This window comes from Squalius cephalus (assembly GCF_949319135.1).
Source record: "Squalius cephalus genome assembly, chromosome: 18".
Lineage (NCBI taxonomy): Eukaryota > Metazoa > Chordata > Actinopteri > Cypriniformes > Leuciscidae > Squalius > Squalius cephalus.
In genome coordinates this window covers 20,157,273-20,179,312 of record NC_137139.1, presented here as the reverse complement: position 1 = coordinate 20,179,312, position 22,040 = coordinate 20,157,273, and the positions used below count along the sequence as shown (strand labels likewise).

The following is a 22,040-nucleotide window of genomic DNA, read 5'->3' as shown; positions in this document are numbered from 1 at the left end:
TTCAAACACCACTACAAATGGCTGTCCCTTCAAATAGTGCACCACAGTATAAGGGTATAGAATGGCGACTGCTGAATGCCACGATTGACCAATCAGAAGTCAGTATTCCAGAGAGCTGTGTAATGTTTATTGAATAATGATATATCTCACACAGTAATCTGTCCAGGGTTATTATCATTAACTACAACTACTACAAACCTTTTTGTAGTATGAATTAAAGCTGACATAAAAAAATATATTAGATTGAAAATTAGAAGTGTTGCATTGGCAACTAAAATCAAAGCACTAAATCTATTAACTAAATAATTAAAAACAAAAACTAATAAAAACATAACAAAATGACTTAAAATTGAACTAAAATTGAATGAAAACTATAAATATAAAAATAAAAGCTAATTCTATAATATAAGGACAACTATAATAGTATATAAAAAATACAGTAACACTAAATCTGAAAGGTAATCACTTTATTGAATTCAGTTGATATGCTGATAAAATATAACTACAAATGTACAAATTGATAACTACATATACAAAGATTAAAAGGCACTTCTTCCCCAGTGTTTCAAAGGCATTGTGTGAAGTAACAATAAATGTGCATTTTGTGGCCTGTGTCCTGAATGCAAATTTTGCCCAGCTAGGTGCATGTATCTATATATGGACCCCCTCGAAAATGAGATGATACATCTCAAGGGGTCTAATAATAAACAAACAATATACAGAGAAAAAGTGAATAAAATTAAATGAGAGATTGGCATAATACATACATACATACATACATACAGGGAAAAAAGTTTAATACTAAATACTATAAGTTTATACATATCAGTACAGTATATTATCCATATAAATCATGCTTTAAAAATACATAATAGATGTAATGTACAGTATTAACTTTGCATTAAGAACAAGCGGTTTGTTGGGAGAAAGAGGAAAAAAATCCCTTGTAAAAACACTTCACAGTACATTTGCCATTTTGGTCACTAGATAATAAACTGCTGTATCCTCGCTTCCCCTGAGCTACAGATCTCATTTCTATTTAAATGAACATGAGATATCTGCGGCAGCAGAATGAAAACAGATTTGGAAGACAGAAAGCCCTTCGCCTAAAGTGCTGAGCTAAACCAGTAACAGAAAGTGCATTTGTGTTCCATGCTCTGTGGGTTTTGTGCATGTGACCACAGTCCCCTGTAATCCGTGAAGGCGCTTGGTCAAACAAGAAGGCTGAGCATAAGGCTCTGATGTAAGTCGAACAACCACAGCAAAGAGCCATAGAGTCAGAGATTTCATTCTTGGTATCATCCAGCCTTGTGCGTTTAAACAGAGTTAAATGTTCAGGAGCAGATGCAGGATCTTAGTAGCTCTTACTCCATATTGTTCTCCAAGGTTTGGGGGCTGGTGTTTTCCTCCCTGTGTGAAGGCGTATATGCATTTGCCCTGTTCTGGGACACTGATTCTGAGCTCCAGTGTCTGTCCCAACCTTTGCAGCACAGCAGAGCCACCAGTCGTGAACGAATCGAGGGAGTGAACAGCACAAACGTGATGCAGTTCGCAGCTCCTTGAAAGGTGTTTCCAATTCCCTATTAAAAAAAATAAATCAGAATCATTGGGTTGCCAAATGCAATAAGGGCAAGTAAAGATAAATGACTTGGATGAAGTACACAAATAAACAGCATGATGCTAAGGAGAATTGGACTTCAGGTAGAAGAAAATTAAGTTCATTTCAGGCTAACTAAGTGGAACCAGGTGACTTACATGCAAGGTCACCAGTACTGGGTTGTGCCCTGCAGGGGATTCAGTCAGCAGGAGCAGGAAGCGGATGGTGCTCCACACGCGGAGTATGATGAAGATGATGGGGATGAGGGTGAGCTTCCTGTCTGCCATGGAAGACAGTGAGTGAGAGACAGGGCTGCTGGTCAGGATGGGACGGTACTCAGACAGGGCTGCATGCTTAAAAACATCACAGAGAGAATAAAAAGAGCACAAAGATTTAATATTAAAGTAACAGCATATGGTTGCGTACATTAACATTAAGTAATTTATTTTTAAGAAATGAATACTTTTATTCAGCACGGATACTTTAAACTGTTCAAAAGTGACAAAATATTCCTATTTCAAATAAATGCTGTTCCTTTGAATATTTTATTCATCATAGAATCCTGAAGGAAAATTCATGTTTTCTACAAAAAATATTAAGTAGCAAAACTGATTTCAACATTGACAATAATAAGAAATGTTTCTTCAGTAGCAAATCAGCATATTAGAATGATTTCTAATGGATCATGTGACACTGAAGACTTGAGTAATGATGCTGAAAATTCAGCTTTACCATCACAGGAATAAATGACATTTTAAAACATATTAAATTAGAAAACAGCTACTTTAAATTGTAATAATATTTGTCACAATATTAATGTTTTACTGTATTTTTCATCAAATAAATACTTATTTTAAAAACATTCAAAATCTTACCGACACCAACTTTTAAACAGTAGTTTAAATGACAGAATTTTTGTTTTTAGCTGACCTGTCAATTTAAAAGTGTATTGAAAGTGGCTGGCAAACCTAAAAACCTAAGTGATACTAAATCTTTCATATTTCCTTTGCAAGGAAACAGCATAAACATACACCCCCATCACTAAAACATGTGGTTTGCAGAATGTAGTTGTGTTACTATGACAAGAATGTCAGCCAATCTTTAATATTATTTGCTTATTTAATTACAACAATGAACTTTACTGGGTTCCAACCCCTTTTTACAAGTGATTTTCCATAACTTATCCAACTGATTTTCTAATTTTTTTTCAAAGATTGAAAGTCACTCACAGTTTATAGTCCTTGAAGTATTTTACAGCTCAGCATAACTAAAGATACTTTTATGACCTTTTAAGATTTTATTCATTTCCATGACATTTCCAGGCCTAGAAATCCCTATTTTATGATATTATTATATTTCCCAGATACATTAACTCGCCTATTGCACCCATTAAGAGTTTATGAAAATGTCATGCAAAACTCTGCTAAGCTGTAATGTTAAACTGTCTGTGATGAGCAGCGGTGGACTTACTGCTCTGTTAATGTGAATCTTAATAAGGATGTACAGGACTGGCAGTGTGACATAGGCAATGAACTCCCAGATCTTTCCCGTGAGCAGCATCCACAGCACATGGTCTTCAGCCTGGATGTTCACCCAGCACCAGCCTACGGACACTTCAGAGGCATCATAGCCGATCTTGTGCAGGGACAGGGCTGCCACAGTGATGGCGAAAGGAACGCCCCAGCTGACAAAAACCACAAATCACAAGATCAGACTGGAAACAGGATACACAAGTGAGTTCATGAGAGCCAGCCTTCTCACACAAAATCTTTATTATAGTCTTTGTAAAGGACACTGACTGTCTAAAATGCTTTTTATTCATGAAGCTAAAGGAATAGGATTCTAAAGGCAAAATATTATAAACTGATTATAAATAATCTCTTCTCCATTCCTAAATTCCTTTAATATATACAAGAAATAAATAATCTCCTGATTACCTGTAAATTAAATTAAAGGATAAGCATGACATATGCATATGGACGTTTTATATCTTCCAACATTTACATTTTAGGCTATATAATGTACATATATAACTTTAAACTTCATTTTTAAAAGTACAAATATTACATATCAGAACTGAATGTATTCAATAGCCTAGTATTACATTAAAACGTCAACTATACGCAAACTAAACTCTGAAACTGCAAAGGCAAATAAAGTATGCTAAAATTAATAATTATTGCATGTTTATTAAATATTAATTAATTAATTAATTAATAAATACAAAGAAGTAAGATTGAATACAAATAAATGTGTTTACTATTAAAGTGAATGGTGACTCAGTCATTCTTCAAACATTTGCTTTTGTGTTCCACTGAATAAAAAGCCATTCAGGTTTGGAACATCATAATGGTGGCGAGTAAATATTTAAGATTTTTTAAATTTTATTTGAGTTAACCTTTGCTTTAAAGGGATACTTGACCCAAAAATAAAACTTTTGTCATAATTTACTCACCCTTTTATTGTTCCAAACCTCTATGAGTTTCTTTCTTCTGCTGAACTCAAAAGAAGATATTTTGAATAATGTCTGTAATCAAACAGTTGACAGTTGCCATTGACTTCCATAGTATTTTTTTCCTACTATGGAAGTCAATGGCTTCCGTCAACTGTCTGGTTCAAAATATCTTTTTATTTCAACAGAAGAAAGAAACTCATACAGGTTTGGGACAACATACGGATAAGTAAATGATGACAACATTTTCCTTTTTGAGTTAACTATCCCTTTAAGACCTTGCTGACAGTGAAGAAATGCTTCGAAGTGTTTAACGTTAACTTACCTGATAAGATGAAAATACAGCACCAAGTTGTCGGCCTGTCTCTGGCTGGACTTCACAATAAAAACGTACAAGTAGATGGCTATAGCCACGGTCCAGAAGAATGAGCTGGTGTTCGCGAATGTGGAAATTGCTCCTTGCGCAATACAATCCGGAGAATCAGAGTCAAAAATCCGCAAAACTCCGTAAAAGTACGAAAGTGCAGACAGAAGGTCAGACACAGACAAATACACGAGCAGTTTTCTCGGTGTAGTTCTCAAATCGAGCCAACGTTGATATGTGCATATAATTAAAAGTGACCCAAAAAACGAAAGTATACATGATACCAGGATAACAACCTGTTCGTAAACATACACGGCGGTCCGGTTCGTCTCGGCCATAGTTTTCCAGTGAACTAACGTTACTTTAAAATCTACCGGCACCGTTTGTGTGTTTATGTTTGTTAAAAGTTTGCCTTATTTGAAGTATCGAGTCCTCTTGTAAATAAATAGATTTCCAGTCCACTGTCCCCCTGAAGAAGCATTACCCCGAAAACAAGACGGCCTTTAAGATCCAGCGATGTAAGACGCTTTATAAACGCCAGTCAAACAGCTTCTTCACAACAGCTGAGGCAGTGAAACAATGTCTTGACAATAACAACAAATCAAAACATGTTGCAACGTGTCGCCATCTACTTATTAAACCCGACTGTCTTTATAAAACAATCCATACGTACCCCAGCCTTTAAAATCTAAGCTGACGAACTTTGTTTTTGCAGTTTCAGAAGGTGAAATCACTAGTGCTGGGAACTGATTCATCAAGTGATTCGAATCTTTTGAAACAATTCACTAAAAAGATTCATACAGAATGGTTCACTGATTCGTTTAGTGACAATTTATGTTGGTTTCATCGGCCCTGTCCCAAATGGCACACTTCATTATGCACTTTCGGTTTTGTAGACTTTTACAATGGCTGCCGCGTGCGCGACCGTATGGTGTACGGTTGTCATTTTGGGTTTCAGTAGGGTGCTCGCGAGCGCCCTCGATGCGCACCTTTGCCAAGCCCGCAGACTTCTTCCCGACAGTCAAAGCGGCGTTACGTCACGAAAGTGCGGACTCGCAGGAAGACCGTGAGTGCTTATGGCGCCATTTGGGACAGGACCACTGTCACCACAGTAGAAGGAGACTAATGACTGTCGATTTGCGAGTCATGGAAGGAACCATTCGTCTAAAACAAACAAACAAACAAACAAACAAAAAAAAAACTCCGAATCGACCATAGACTGTAAAAAAATAGGAATCGACCGAAACAAATAATGTGGGAAGGGACTCTAGAGAGAATGTTTAACCATTTCCCTCACAAATGACGATGAAGCAGATCTATCGTTTTTTTTTCTCACATTTGATTCATTCACGTCAAAGATTCATTCCGAAACCAACACCACTAGAAAGCACTTATACTGTATAGGCAAAGATTCCAAACATCCTTTATTCTTTAGTCTTTGTCAACCAAATGTCATTCATCTAGTAATAAGCTTAAAGTTATTATTAGTGATGGTGATGGCTCTAGTTCATTTTAAACATCTGCATTCCAACATTCCAAATGGAACTGTGAGAGAATTACGCAATACGCTATTAAATGTGCAAGCAATGCGGCATTGTTTCTGCAATTATTGACAATACATATGCAATCACTATAATACACCATTAGATGGCGTAATGTTAACTTCAATCAAGCTTCAAGATCTTGGTCATTTTTTCTTTTCTTTTCTTTTCTTTTCTTTTCTTTTCTTTTCTTTTCTTTTCTTTTCTTTTCTTTTCTTTTCTTTGTGAAACATTTTTGTAATTTTATCAAGCTTATTATTGCATTGCATTAATTTGCATTGCATTAACCAAGAGGTTATGGTGCCGCTTTTGTCAAAAAACAGAAGCCCATATTTCAGTTTCCAGCGATATATTTGTTTCCACTGGTCTATTATTTAGGCCAGGATTAAATTTAGGTAGATATATCTCCTTTCATCGCACTGTCACAAATAGAGCAATGATGTTTAAGCTCCCAGAAAACGGCAGCATTCTTTCCCAGTGTGGTGCATCATTTTATTTTAGGCAGAGAAAAAAAGAGGTGAAAAGAAAATGAAAAGCAATATTTTGCTTGATCCTCCATTAAAGGGGACCTATTATTACATGGTGTTTGAACATAAATGTGTGTTGGCAGTGTGTGTGGTAAAAATAATGGTAAAAATCCACCAATTAATCCAATCCAATCCACCAATAATTAATTAATATTTTTTTAATACCCATAAATCATAAGAAGTCTCTTAAGACAAGCCGTTTACAGATTGCTTTTGTGACGTCACATTGCACAGGCCCCTGCCACAACTGCTGTCGGACCCCTCCATTAGCACAGACCCTGCCCTAAGTGAAGTGTACACATATAATCTGCCATGGCCCTGTCCTAAATGTCACACTTCATATGTACTTTTGACTTAAAATGGCTGCCGCACGTGCGTGTCCGTTAAGTCCATGAGACCGGGTGTTTCATTTGTCATTTTAGGTTTCAAAAGAGTGCTCACGAACACCCCCCCTCCCCTCCCCCCTCCCCCTCCCCCCTCCCCCTCCCTCCTCCCTCCCCTTTGTGGTAGATATGCGCCCTCAATGTGCACTTTTACCAAGCCAGCACTGAAGCGAGCTCCGCAGCAGACTTCTCGACATTCAAAGCGGCTTTACATCACGAAAGTGCAGACTTGTAGGAAGATTGCGAGTGTTTACGGTGCACAGTCCACCATGTGTATCTCCTCTCCAGAGCATTAACAGCAGCATTCAAGTAAAAATTATTCTTATTAAAGCTACTAAAGTGAATCAATCAAGACCAGTGAGTGATTTTCTGTTTTTCTTTTTGTTTGATTCATATTAACAGCATATAGCAGGTACGGTATATTGCGCTGTTTTCACTTTAATACACAGATCTAATATATACACATGCGATTTCTTTACTTGCAGTTTACGTTCACAGACATTACCGACTGTCTTTGTGAACTTTCTGTTTTTGACATAACCTTGTGTGAATTTAAGCGCAATACGACGTGAAAGAACTTAGTTTAAAGGAGACATATCATGCTTTTAAATCGTTCCTTTTAACATATAAATCATACATTTGTAGTCTATATAAAGCGGAACTGCAATGCTTGGGTCTGAATTCCTCATTATTATAGCTCCACAGGCCCCTTTTCTACCCCTTTTCTGATGTGCGTCTGAGAGCAACTCGTTTTGGTGCGGTCTCTTTAAATACAATTGAGACACTTCATACCCCGCCCCCTCTCCAGTTTGCAGAGGTTCAACTCCACCCCGTTCGGCCATTTTTGTAGTTTGATAGCAGTGATACGATTATAGCAGCACAGAAACTTTTTATTCACACGTTATTAACAAAATGTCAACAACGGAAGACTTGTCCAGCCAGCCTTACATGTTCGAGCCAGAGTCGGAGCCGGAGCGAGATGAAAATGAAGACGACGAACCTGCAGAACAACGTCTTCATATGGATGTATCGCAATGGTGTGTTACTGTATTTACACATGAAACTTTGGTCTTCCGACCTTTTACCACCGTGTCGATTTATTTTGATTAATATGTGCGAGGGAGAGAGAGCAAGACAGCGTCTAGTTTGGAGACGGTGTCTTGTTTACACTTTCGCCTGGCTCCGAAGAGAGAGAGAGTGCGTGCGCGCGACTGGGTCTCTCTCTCTCTGCTCGTTCTTTCAGTTAAACATGCGCCCTGCCCCTGTCCACAGTCTATGGCCCTGTCACAAGCGCAGCAGTTCATCTACATTAGACGGTGTAATGAAGCGTGTGGGTTACTACATCCAACAACCGAACATTTTAACTTACCCTCTCGTAACTTCTGCATCTTTTAGCTTGGACTACAAAATTGCAGCGAGAAATAAAAATGGCGGATTGCTCGAAGTGTTGGGCTGGAAGTCAATGTCCTTATTTGGCAGTTCCGCTGCAAATACTGTGACGTAATAGTTCACAAAACGTCATAGATAACAGAAAAATCTGAACAGGTTGAAAAATAAGGCCAAACCAGAATATAAAGATATCAACGAAGCACCTGAAGAGAATAATAATAATGGATTTAGCATGATATGTCCCCTTTAATACTCATGTGACGCGCCGTCTGACAGCCGCATTCTTTGCGCGTGCTTCAGATGCGTGCGCTCAAAAAAACATACATTAGAAGTTTAGACTGATATGGCTTTAAAACGCATGCAGATAATAAACTTTCATGATGATGAAGAACGGCAATGTCAGGTGAGAGTGACCGTGATAGAGATGATAATCAACACCAAACAGATATTTTAGTTTTTGACAGAGTATCCGAGGCACGCGCAGTAAAGGCTCCGCCTTCTTCTGGAAAGTTCACAGACACATTCTGGGGACACCTGAGAGTTATATTAAATATTGTAAAAGGGGGTATAATAGGTCCCCTTAAAGGCAGCCCTTAGTTCTACCAGAAAGACTCGGGAGGCAAAATGACGTAACAAAGCATTCATTTATTAACAGTCCAGCAAGCAAGTATTGTGTTATAAAGTTCTTTGGCTTAGGTCCTGTCCATAGCTCGCAATCCGAGGGTACAGAATCTGCATTTCCTGCCTGAAGACGAAGGCAGGGGCGCAGCCAACCCCCTTGGAGGTATGGGAAGGGACCATCCTGGTGGTGGTGGGGGAGGATGGAGGTGAATGTTGGATGGAGGTGAATGTTGGCGTCAGCATCTACAAACTCAGACATGTGTAAGTACCGATCTTTTATACTACGGGTATTAGAACATGGTTGGTTAGATGAGAAGGTAATAAGTGGCGTAACAATTGAGTCTTCCTGGTAGAACTTACGCTAAAGCTTTCATGAGTATATGGTCAGTATAAGGTGTGAAGATACAGTCTATAAGTGAGCAGAAATTATGAGGCTTTCTGCAAAATGCACTGTTATATTCCAAATGTGTTGAATAATATATATCACATTATAAAATATATTTTGTTGTATTGTAATCCAATGAAAAATATACTTGAGAGGGACTTAGTAAAATGTTTTATTTTGCATTCTGATATGTGCATGAATCACATTAGGAGGTCTGGTTAACAAGGCAAGTTCAGTTTTGATATTTCATCACAGATAATATATCCATATAAAACTACTGAAATAGACTAAAGTGATAAAGTAAAATAAAATTCTAAATGCAGTCTGGGTATATTAATCATACAACAGAAACAAAATAATTTGTTTGCTAGGTGTTTGCCCCAAAAATGTGTCATTGCATAAAAATGGGATTGACAGTGTATGTGACTAGTGACTAAACTGGCCTGTTGGTCAAATATCTGAGGTTATCCATAGTTCATTTGCTATCATTGCACTTTGATATATATGGTGTCCAACAACATACCTTTTAAAGTAACATTAATATGTTTGTGATATTAAATCTGTGAAGGCTACACTGTTGCATCTACACTGTAATCTCATTTTCAGGCTATGATTTAAAACAAAGCGCTTTAATACTTTGTGAAAGACCTTACTAAATTGATTTTCAGCTTTCCGGACAAGTTCAGACTTATTGCCACACTGATGTGATTACATCAAAAACTCAAGTGAGTTATGGGCGTTTCATTCACCTGCTCAAACCACCCTTTTGATGATCAACAACCGAAACTAAAACACCAATGAAATTCCCAGAAAATGAAACTCGATGTAATACACACAAATTGCTTTAAAGTTAATACTAAACAGAAACCAGAAATAAAGAAATAACACATGACAATAATGACGACATTTAAAAAAAACACATTCATATATTTTTATCATAAGAATAGTCAATTAAAAATACATTTAAATCAATATTAATACAATCAATATATAAATAAAACACATTCTATATTATACAAATTAATGTGTACATATTTAATATATTTTTATTTTCAAAAACATATTCTAGATATTTTTCAAACCAGAATGATTAGTATTTTCGTTCATCATTATGATGATAAAGTATATTTTAGACCATTAGCAAACTTCATAATGAACATATTGCAACACAAAGTCATCTGAATATGTCATCAGACTGTAAGCTATAGGTCAAGTATAAACATGTCACAACAATGTCATAACAACACTGAAATCTGGTCAGCTGATATTCACAATAACACTTGACTAAATCACTCCTGATCTAATGTAAGAGAGAAAAAAAGAAAGAATGGTTTGATCTAAACTATGACAACAACGTAATGGAAAAAATGACCCAAGATACTGTAAGCATGAATCAGTCTTTCACTTGAAACACTGATGAAATCAGTCGCTGTACGTGTTTAAGCGGCAGTGACAGAAACAAAAGCTCACACTCACAATTAGAAGAAGAATGAATGGGAAGAGAAGCTTGGTAATATGTTGAGACTGAGGTTTCTTTTTTCTTGTCTCTCTCCAGGCTGTAAGTGCGTGAGCGGGGTCGGATGGATGGGCTTCCCAAAGTGATGAGTTTCTGCGGCAGTATACTTGCTGATTGCTTCGTTCTCACTCCACACAACAACCAGCTAAGACACTGCCAAAGAACCACTCACAGCAGCGCCCCTCATCCCTCACTCGCTCGCTCTCCTTCCATCACTTCAGCATCTCTCGCCCTCATCTGTCGGTGACTGTAAAGGCTCCTCGTACATGACTCTCCCGTCTTCTGCAGGTGAGCTCTGGACACTTTAATACTCTGCTCATGGAATGTCCAGAGTTCTTCTATGACAGCCAGGGACAGAGGTAGATTTCCCCTTACCGAATAAGCCTTTGTTCTGCTTTCACTTTCCAAGAGATGACGGTAGGTGAGAGGTCGCCTGAAAACACAGAACATATCTCATATTTCCAGTTTATTACACATCATCACTGCTGCATACGAAAACAGAACTGTATGACATAACACAAGGGATGACAGCATTAAAAAAAAAATTCTCAGTCAGTATTTTTGTTGTTTTCAAGTTAAAATTATTTACACTTATATAACCAAAAATATATTATTACAATTTAAAACAACTGTTTTCTATTTGAATATATTTTAAAATGTAATTTATTCATGTGATGGCAACATTTTCAGCATCATTACTCCAGTCTTCGGTGTCTGAAGTGTCTAATATGCTGATTTGCTGCTCAATTTCTTATGATTATCAGTGTTGAAAAGAGTCGTTTTTTTTATTTATTTAAAAAATGTTTTTCTTTTGTAAAATGTTTTTACTGTCATTTCTAATCAATTTAATGCATCCTTGCTGTTTAAAAAATGTCATATTTTTATATTTATATTTATTTCATAATAATATTTTTTACTGGAAATAAAGACAAAAGTACTGATTAAGAAATAGATTTATTTTTGCAGTGCAAATTCCAACTAACAAATTAAACCAAAATACAAAGGGACAATGATGACTGTATTAGAAAGTACCAAAAATCACAGTTCTCATATCTGTGATGTCATTTCAGCATTGCTGCGGGACTTCCAGGTTAGCATTTAATAAAAAGCTATGACAGAACCCACAACACTCACCTTCAATAATCACAAGACAGACGAAAACAAGCCCTGAGGATACACTGACGCACAGTAGCACCCTTCCAACACTTTACGAGAGTAACGCTAGCTTGCTAAGACTCCCTCCAATGTAAACAAGCCTGTAAAGCTTCCATCTGAAAGAGAAAGACTCAATCCTCAGAAAAAAAAGAGTTTGAGAGAGCGCCACACCTCAGGGAGGGAAGAGCACACCTTCCTTTATTACTTATATGAACTATGCTCACCCTCTACAACGCAAATAGAGCCGTGACTCACTTATTCTCAAATAAACGCTGAATCTAGGTTCAAAAGGGTTCAGCCTATATTTGCCTGTGAGAAACTGTCAGAACGGATGCATGTGAAAGAGCAAGATCGATCGTATGAGGGTGTAATGTTTATGAGTTAAATGACTGAGGAGTTTCAGTCCGGTGACTCCGGTCCCTGATTTGTTGTTCACCTACAGAAGCACTGCGAAGGCCCTATCTGTTGGTATTCCCTACAGTGCAGCTATTTTGGGCAGACAGCCTCTCTCTTAAGGGCTCTGCCAGAGAAGAAGGGCCTCTGCTCACTTAGCAAGAAGGCTTAGAACAGAGTGGGAGAGAGTTAGCATGTGCGTGGGAGAGCGGAAGAGTGAGGAAGAGAAAGTGGAGGCACAATTAAAGAGAAATAAAAAGTGAAAGAGAGAAAGAAAGTGATGAAAAAATGGCCGTGTGGCTGCCGGTGACAGTTAAATCAGATCAGGGTCTTGAAATGCAGTAGAAGCGCTTGCAGCATTAGATGTGCGCCACACCAGACTTAGTCACTGTCATCAGACGCTCGAAATCCCATACTCATGCAATAAGGGGCACTGTGACCCTGCTTGTCCTCTTGTACCATTGCTTTCTTGTGCTGTTTGGTGACGAGTTATGGCAGGTAATAAAAGCCCACAGAGCCGAATTGCCAAGCGCACGCGTGCACGTTAACCCTTGAAATGAGCATTTGCCTATGAAAACAGTTTGAGGTCAAGAGAGGGCTAAGTAGCGCATGTGATATTATCTTCGTTCCCTACTCTTCAGTCCGAGCGAGAGGCACCAGTAAAGCCTTTTTACAGCAACTGCTGATACAATATTCCGTTGCGTCCGCAGCGTTATCTGAGTCCGAGCAAACACACCTGTAATTATGAGACTATTTCAGTAACAGCCCTGCGCTGACTGCTACAGTACCTCACACGAATGCTGACATCACCGCAGGATGAGGGGGAGGGGGAGGACTTCAAACAGCTTCCTTTATTTCTACATTTTACCCAAACTGTTAACAAACTACAAAATTAACATATATTTAGGAGGGAATTTCTTTGACTGGTTTGCAAGGAAGAACAAACAGTAAGTGGAAAGTTTCACCTAATACCTAAAAGCAAAAAAAATCTTAATGCATATTTTGTTATGCCGATATATCAATATATACTTGTATGGTAAAATACATTTCAATATTTTCGGTATGTGTGTGTGTGTGTATACATTATATATATATATATATATATATATATATATATATATATATATATATATATATATATATAGATAGATATATAGATATATATATATACACATATATATATGTATACACACACACACACACACACACACACACACACACACACACACACATATGCTTATGTTTTTTACAGTATATTGTTTTAAACATTACATTTTGTTAGATTAAAGCTTAAAACAAGAACATTCCAGATATAACAAGCCTTTTGCAAATAGCTTCTACAGGTTTGTTTTTCAAGTAAATGTTCCTGTAAGGATTTTATTTGAAAGATTTTTAAATAATACACAAAGTATTAAGTAGTGAAACACAAGACAAAAATACTGGTTATTAAGTATGCTGCCCATCAGACTGTACATCATATTTTTGTTTTTGTCTGAGTGTTGACAACCTGCCAGTCCTGCTTGGCTGCCTTCTTAGTTCCTGGATGTGTAAATCGCATCAAACATGTAGGTGTTTTGTGCGATATAACATGACAAGACGCATGCTAAGTGACATCCCCATCACTGGTAAGTATTACCAGCTTATCTATCACCCAAAAGCGTCATTAGACCACATCTGAAGGCTGCTTTGAGGAAACCTGATCGGCTCTTTGGACAGACAAAGATAAACACACGCACACATGAATGAGCACACAGCTGTCTGACGGTCATTAGAAAAAGAGGAACGCTACATGTATGCCACCCAAACCAGCACAGATGTATAATTTCATTAAACCACATGCAATGCCTTGTAAAAGCATGCAGACCCTCACATACTCACACACACACACTCATAGACAAACACACGCCTCGTGATCTGGTTTCTGCTGCAGTTGCTAAATTGCAGTGTTGTGTCCCTATGTCTGTCTCGTGAGGCCGACGGCTTGCTGAGGCCACATGATGGCAGGAATTCCTGGCTGCTTTGGGCCTGATGTAATCTCTAATACAGGCTTTCAGGAAGTAGGGGAAAAACATATGCGCATACACACACACACACACACACACACACCTGCCAGCTGGCACTGCCGTGTGCCTATACGCCTCTGACACACTTCAGAACCAAAAACACAGGTGCTGTATTAACTGGCAGATCAAATTAATGCATTTACGAGTCACAAAGTTTGTCTGAACTAGTTTAACTGTTTACGTGAAAACTGAAAATCTGAATGTCTAAAAAAAATATACATTTAGAATAAATGGAGTGAAACCAGTAGTAGAGGAGCAAACCACTATCTGTCTAATGTATATAGCATCATTTAAAGGGATAGTTGACCTAAAAATGAAATGTTTTTGCCATATTTGTGAAAAAATATGCCAAAGCACTCTGAATGCAGCTACAATTAGTACTGAAACTGATTTAAAAAAGAAAACTGTATATCAACAGACAACTAGAATCAGACACTCACCTTTCTGCTAATCTAGCTGACTCAAGGTCTCTCATCGTCTCCAGGACATCTGGATACGTTTCTGTAAAAGAAGAACTTTGTTTTTTTTACCACGGTCTGCACTGTTTTCTCGCCCTCTTTCTCCCACGGTTGTGTCACTTTGTCTATAGTACAGCAGTCATTTCATTCCTCGGACTTAATCATCTTAAAGGGAAAGTACTGCTAAATGTCACTGGCAAAACTTCGCATGTTTTTTTCCTTTATTCAGCTAATTAAACTATTACTGTGCCAGCAAGTTCCCCCCTCTGTGATTTTATTTAAGTAGTTGGTATTTCATTGTTAGAAATAATAATATCATTTAATTAAACATTATTATATTTATTTTTTAACATTAAACAGGGTGAGTATGAGTGGACCCACTGGAAACCACAGAGTGAGTAGAGCTCAGCTCACAATCAATCAATAAATAAATACAAATAAATAAAATTGCTATTACGGTCAGAAATTAATTTTTCCACTACAGGGAAATACTTTTATATTTTATGTTTATTAAGAGGCCATATTCTTCAAACCATATAAAATACACTCTATGTCATTATTTTATGTCTAATACTTAAATAAATAAAAAAATGGACATGAATAAATTAGGCTGTTAGCTATACATTTAAATTCATATCAAACCCTTTTATTTATATTTTGTGATAATTTATATAAGTAGAATATTAAGAAATACACCAGACATTAAAAAACACATTAATAACAGGGACATTTTTGTCACATTTAATTGCATTTTTATTTTGCCCTGAGGCCTCATTAAGTTCTGACCCTTGTAGTTATATATAATATTTCAGAAGAACCAAACATTTTTAAGAACAACTGCTTTTCACTGTTCAGTACTGAAAATAAAAATATCTTAAAATAAAAGAAGATACAGGGAAACTGTCATAGGGGACTGACAGGTTTGTTTACCAAAAAAAAGCTAGAACCTCAAATCTTTGCAAGGCTATATGGGGAGACAAAGTGCAAACATTGCATTCCTAAACAATATCAGTTTACTCAAGAGACTGTTGATCAATGCAAGCTCTATTTGTAGAGCTAGAATACATTAATAATTCACACAGCCCACCTTTCAGCCAGTAAAATACATTACTATCAGCACACTGATGCTTCTGGCAACAGCAGTTTTGCTTACGAGTTAACCGCTGGTTCAGGGGAGAAACCAACACTTTGGTATCCACCAAATAAATGAACAGCGACATCAGTCAGTACGTAAAACAAGACGGGTAAAACATCTCACCTTTTGTCTCAGGAGTCGTGTCATCAGAAGAATCAGCCGTGGTGAGGTCAGGGATCTTCCAGAGAGGGAACAGCCAGTGCAGAGACTGTAAAAACATCCCTTTATACGGTCAGTCAAGTTCATATATGTGTTTGTTCAGACAACACAAAAGACTGAGTCACAAAGGGATCCATTATTCTTCCATTGCTTCAGATTGATTTTCTCTATTTTTAAGGTCAGCGGTATTTGTTCATGAAGCACAAAAGGTGATGAGGGCACACTCATTAAACAATTTATCAATAATCTCTGTGAAAATCCACTTTCATTTAGACGCATAGGCGGAAATAATATGACTCTTAAATAAATAAATTATTGGCAGAGTTTGCTAAGAGAGACACCAATGATTTTTATAGCCATTACATTTCAGTTTAAACGGCAGCTCATAAATCAAAATGAATCTATTTTGAAGCCAATTACACCGCATCTTTGTATTTTTATTTGAAAATATTGATTATATTTGTAATATTATATAATATTTATTCATTTGTATTTATTTATTGATTGATTGTGAGCTCTACTCATTCTGTGGTTTCCAGTGAGTCCACTCACACTCACCCTGTTTAATGTTAAATAATATATATATATATATATATATATATATATATATATATATATATACTGTTTATATAATTTAACATTAAACAGGGTGAGTGTGAGTGGACTATATATATATATATATATATATATATATATATATATATATATATATAGACCCCATTGGCAAATTTTCTCATTTTAAGCATAATGTATATATATATTCTCTAAAAACAAGTCTTGTTATCTCACACAGTTGTGTTTCTTTAAGATGCTTAGATGGTTTTTAATGGAAAAAAAAGATGCATTTACTGATTACGAAAATGTTATGCAGTGTACTGATGTACTTTTAAGTACACTGTAATTATAAAGCAAAAAAACATTTTGAATAAAAGCACTTCTATTCTTCCATAAGCTACAGCTGAGAAGTGACACTTACCTGGGTGTTGGATGTTTGTCAGTTCAGTCTGTCCCAATATCCATAGAGTCGATAGTATGCTGTATTCGTCTTCACCGGTCAGTTGGATGAGAAACAGTTACTGGTGCTGACCACAAGCCTCAACTCCCTCCTGACATGCCAGTACAAGTCAAGGCATGTTCTTGTTGCTCTGCACAGCGCCCTCTGCTCTACCGCTTCAACTGGGAGAACTGGAGGAGGAGCAAAGAGAGTAGAGAAGACTTAGCATTAGAGGTGACAGGAAAAATCAGAGACATCTCTCTCTCAGAGGTCACTGTATTGTCTTTACAAGCATGTTCAGATAGTCACTGCGCAATACAACAACACATGAATAAGTGACTCAGGCAGGATGTGTGAGTAAAGTTACGCACAGACACGTGCAAGAAAACGTCAGTTTAGTAACATGATGGGAATTATTCAAAGTGTTAAAACAACCCTACATTTCATTCACATTTACACTTGTTTGTCTGCACAGGCATTTTAACCGATTCTCGTAGCCTAAGTGGGATTAAAGATAAACTTATAGTATAAGCGTATAACAGAATTGCCACAGTAGGATTTCCTTTACTATTTTATAGATTATTTTGTTAAATATTTCAATTGAAAATGTTTATTTTGAAAGAAAATACGATTAAGAGAGGGCATAGCATAAGCGCAGTACAATTCATAAATCTATTAAAACTTTCTAGGATTTAATTTAAAACAGCATTAGAACAGTGAGGGTCTTAAAAACTCAATAGAGTTCAATTTTAATCATGTACAATAGAGCAGATCTGTTTTGAAGCAGACGCAGTTTGTTCCCTGAGGGATTTCTTCACGGGACCCTGCACTGCTCCCCCTGGTGGTGAAGTTCTTACTGCACCAAAGTTCCAAATTGATTTATGTACTGTTCTGCTTTTAGGATACAAGCTCATTTTGAAAATACAAATACAAATATTTACCAATGATATCTGTATCTAAAATATTTTATATGTAATAATATAATAAGAATTTAGATTCATATATTTTTTTAAATAAAATAATAACGTATAAAGTAACGTATGCAATTGAAAAATTTGTATATAATAAAAATAATAATATTGATAATAACTTAGTAATTAATAATGCATTTTTAAACTTTTTTGCAAAAATAAAAAAAAAGAGCATAGCATATGGTAAATACATGCCAAATGTGCAATTTTTAGATTGATCTACTGAAAGAAACCAATAAGCATCGCTTAATTAAATGATTGAATCAAATTTTCACACACAAATATTCACACTTACCCAAATCCTCAGTGGAATACGCATCCACCAAATGATTTCTCGGATATAAGCCAGCACTGATTTATGTAGTAATGAAACACAAACCCTAATTAAAGTGAGGCACCAGAGCAGTAACGCAGAGCCCAGCGCTCTAGAGAAACTTCATCACCAGGCAGAGTTGCAGTGCAGCGGCACAGCTCAGCACCACAGTAGATGTAACTCTGTGGCCTCTCTCTCTCTCTACCTCTCTCTACCTCTCTCTCTCTCTCTCTCTGCAGTCTGGTCCACTGTATGTTACAGTACTAGGACTGCACTTCACTGGATTGCAGCAGTCCAAGACTGATGACCTTACCAATAAAAAGAGCAGAGTCACAAATGCCAGCGTTTCCACGCCGTCCTTCACCCTTCTCACTTACCCCTCTTCTAATTGTTTCGCCCCACTCTGAGGTAGCTGAAGTAACATTTTGTTCTGACATGTACATTTCCTATTGGTTTTACAAGACCACGTGGAGTGTCAGTAAGAGCTGACTGATGGCTTTTGGACACAGATGCTGCAGTGGACGTTAAGAGGGTGCCAAATATATCGCCGAGCGCGCTCACTGGCCTACTCTCTGCTGCATTGGAGCCTTGTACCATTTGAGTAATCAAAAAAAAAAAAAAGTCTCTTTACGAACCTGAAGTTTTGTATCACGCCGCTTTAATTGGTCGGCAGATTATGTGCAGTAGCTTTGCGGATGGCTTTAAATTCAGAAGCGTTGAAATAAAGGAAATCCCTAAACATCTGCCTTGTGCAAATATGCTTGCAACACTATGGGAGGTTGGAGGGCAAGTGTGGAATCCTTACTCCAGCAAGATCAAAGCTTGCTGCATTGATTACATCATCTGAACTAAAGCACTAGTATGGGACAATGCACCATTGGGTTGGGGGGTAGGGGGGGTAGAAGATTCGGTGGGGGAGGTGGGGGAGTAAAAGGGCTAATCTAGCTGTTCTATCTTTTTTTTCTGTCAGGAGGGCATATCCACAATCTGGGCTGCCAAACTCCAGACAAGAGCAATAGACTTCCGTAACATCCTTCTATTAACTTGCTTTCTCTGTTTCTCTCTCTCTTGTCGTCCACGTGACCGCGTAGCTGCCTGTCTTTCTCGCTGCTGCCACATCTTGGCAGTACTGCAGGAACTGTGCTGCAGGACACTGCAGGGTATCCGCTCTCCCTCTCGTTCTTACTCTCAATCTGTAACTTTTCATGAGGAAACACTGATGGAGAAAAAGTAGCCGTGTTGGAGGGGGGAATGGTAAGGTTTGTGCGTTCAAGTCATTCTGTATCTCAAAGCAGATCTCTGGAGAGAGGGGGGAGGAAGAGTAAGAGGAGATGGGAGGATGGGTGTTAAAGAACATCAGGTGAGTGCGGCAATACGCTTTTTGGCTGAGCAGCAGCAACCTCCTCCCCCCACCCCCCTTTGGTGAGCGCCATGAGAAACTGCAGTTTCTGCAAATGATGTCAGGCAGCGGATCTGACAGTGATATATCACTCCTCACATTCCTGCTGTACACAGATCTAATCCTCCCCTATAGCATGCAATATACACAACCGCGGCCGTTCTTCAACGTTCAGCTGGGATGGATGGGTTATGTGCGTAACCTGAGTTGAACTCATCACCGCAGAGTTTGTGTACTCGTAATGAGCGCTATGTTCAAACTGAAAGTGTCATGACAAAATCCCTTTACGTTTCAAAAGCGCTACATTGAATAAACATAAACGTCACGCTCATTAACAGTTCAATCTAGGTAGTCAAACTGCAACAAACAAAAATCGCAACAGTGTCACGATATCAGATTTCATTACACTACACAGAATAAACGAAATATGATGCATTTCCCATGTGTAAGCATGTAAGTAGTATCTATAGTTGAGTAGAGAGTGAGCTGAAGCAGAAAAATACCTGCAGTGAAAGAGTTATGAGTCCCCCCACCGCTTTATTTAAGTCACTCTCTCTTGTTCTCGAATGGGACGGTTAGTAGGAGTGCAGCACCGTCCAACAGAGAGTGTGAAACACACACGTTAATAAACACCCTTGAAGCTGAGACTCTAATGTACCTGGCTAAACCGTTCTGTCAAAATCTTCTGTCCGAGTGCCCTATGCTGGTGACAGTTGCTAGCTGACACACTCGCACACTGCGTTCTGTCCTCCCTAGGCCGTCCGAAAACGTTACTTCCATTTTCCCATCTGCTGCAAGTTCTTTAACTCTTTCCCTTCCTGACATTCTGGATGCAAGGCAAACTGCAGCATCAGTACTTCAAGCTACACAACACAACAAAGTGCAGAAAAGTATGGCACCCTGAAGCAGAATATCTCTGGCCTACATCTTTTATTTATGCCTGTAGGCGTCATTTCTATACCGGCACTGATCCTAAATCAAGCTTGTGCGTCTTTTCGTCCTGTGCTAAGTGCTCTTGCTGGTATCCCGCATGCAACTGCGTGTGCAAAGATTATCAGTAAGACCGGCCGGCATTGGTTAGGGAGATGATACCGAAGTGCCATAGCCTGACTGCAGAAGATCACTCATCATGTAGGTCAATGCAAACGGGTCCTTTAAGACCTAAGAGCAGGTGAGTGAATAATTCTGCAATCAGACAGAAACATCCCACAAAGCTGAACCCCCCCCGTGATTGGGTGAAAAGTTCAACATGCGTCCTCTAGCCCTGTAGAGAAAGACAAACTTCCACATACTCACTCAGCCTCCGCTCCTCTCCGAGTCTTGCAGGGATGATGCACTAGCAGCCGTGTCTTCTCCTCCGGTGCTGTAAAGTTGACTGCAGCATTGCCTGCTGAATGGAATGACATTGTTCGCTCTCTCTCCCTGCTTCATTCTCCTGCTCTCTCTCTCTCTCTTTTTCTATCTCTTGCTCCCCCTCCTCCTCTCTGCGCGCTCACTGGCAGTACAAACTGCACAGCTCAGCAGTGTTCTCCCACTGCCGCAGCAGCTCCTGCATGAGCCTTGCGTATCCAAGTGTGCCGTGACTTTTAAAGGGGAATGCAACCTCCAGGGTCAGTGTGCGCCTCATCGCCACCCCCCTGCACTCCCACTATCACGACCCCCCCACCACCTCCCCCCGCAGCAGCTGGTCAAGACATTCCTTAAAAAAAAAAAAAAAGGGGGGGGGGGATGCATCGAAACTACCTCAATTCCTTCAGATTAAACGGGTGACCCTTTTTAAAACTAAAATATGCTATGCTCGTGGTGCGGACACCATACATCTTAGCGGCTGACACTGGCCCAAATCCGCCTAACGAGGCTATGTGGCCGATTTCGTCAGGTGGGTTTAAAAACGTTGGATGGTGAATGAACTGAACATGGCTGTGAGAAAATGTTTGTAGCGATGGTGACGAAAAAAACCCTGAAATACAAAACCAGGATCTTGAGAAACCAGATCTGGGGGTGTTTGAGGTGTATCGTTGCTTCCATTGCAACCAGGAGGTCAACTGTCTGGGAGTTAGAGAGATACATTACCAGCGGTGTGCAACATTATATTGGACGGACCACGAAGCGTTTTGACAATCAAGATGATTGAGGCTTCATGTTCCATTCGCCATACGTTCTAAATCCTGACTTACACGTCGGGAGATCTGACTTTACCGTAACTTCTAACAGAGGGGGGTTTG

The 22,040-nt window shown here is 38.4% G+C and overlaps 1 protein-coding gene and 1 long non-coding RNA gene across 2 annotated transcripts; both read right to left on the bottom strand.

The window, feature by feature from the left end:
- Positions 1-450: 450 nt before the first annotated feature.
- On the bottom strand, positions 451-5,400 carry gpr157 (G protein-coupled receptor 157). Its single transcript, XM_079848161.1, has 4 exons — positions 4,375-5,400; positions 3,068-3,281; positions 1,756-1,950; positions 451-1,580 (listed from the first exon to the last, which is right to left on the bottom strand). Exons 1-4 carry the CDS (start codon positions 4,749-4,751, stop codon positions 1,365-1,367), a joined length of 1,002 nt encoding a protein of 333 aa, XP_079704287.1. The 5' UTR covers positions 4,752-5,400; the 3' UTR covers positions 451-1,364.
- Positions 5,401-16,118: 10,718 nt separating this feature from the next.
- On the bottom strand, positions 16,119-21,314 carry LOC307145950. The gene is made up of 3 exons (XR_013819029.1): positions 21,112-21,314; positions 17,115-17,323; positions 16,119-16,187 (listed from the first exon to the last, which is right to left on the bottom strand). It is a non-coding gene; the product is annotated as an uncharacterized lncRNA (long non-coding RNA).
- Positions 21,315-22,040: the final 726 nt, after the last annotated feature.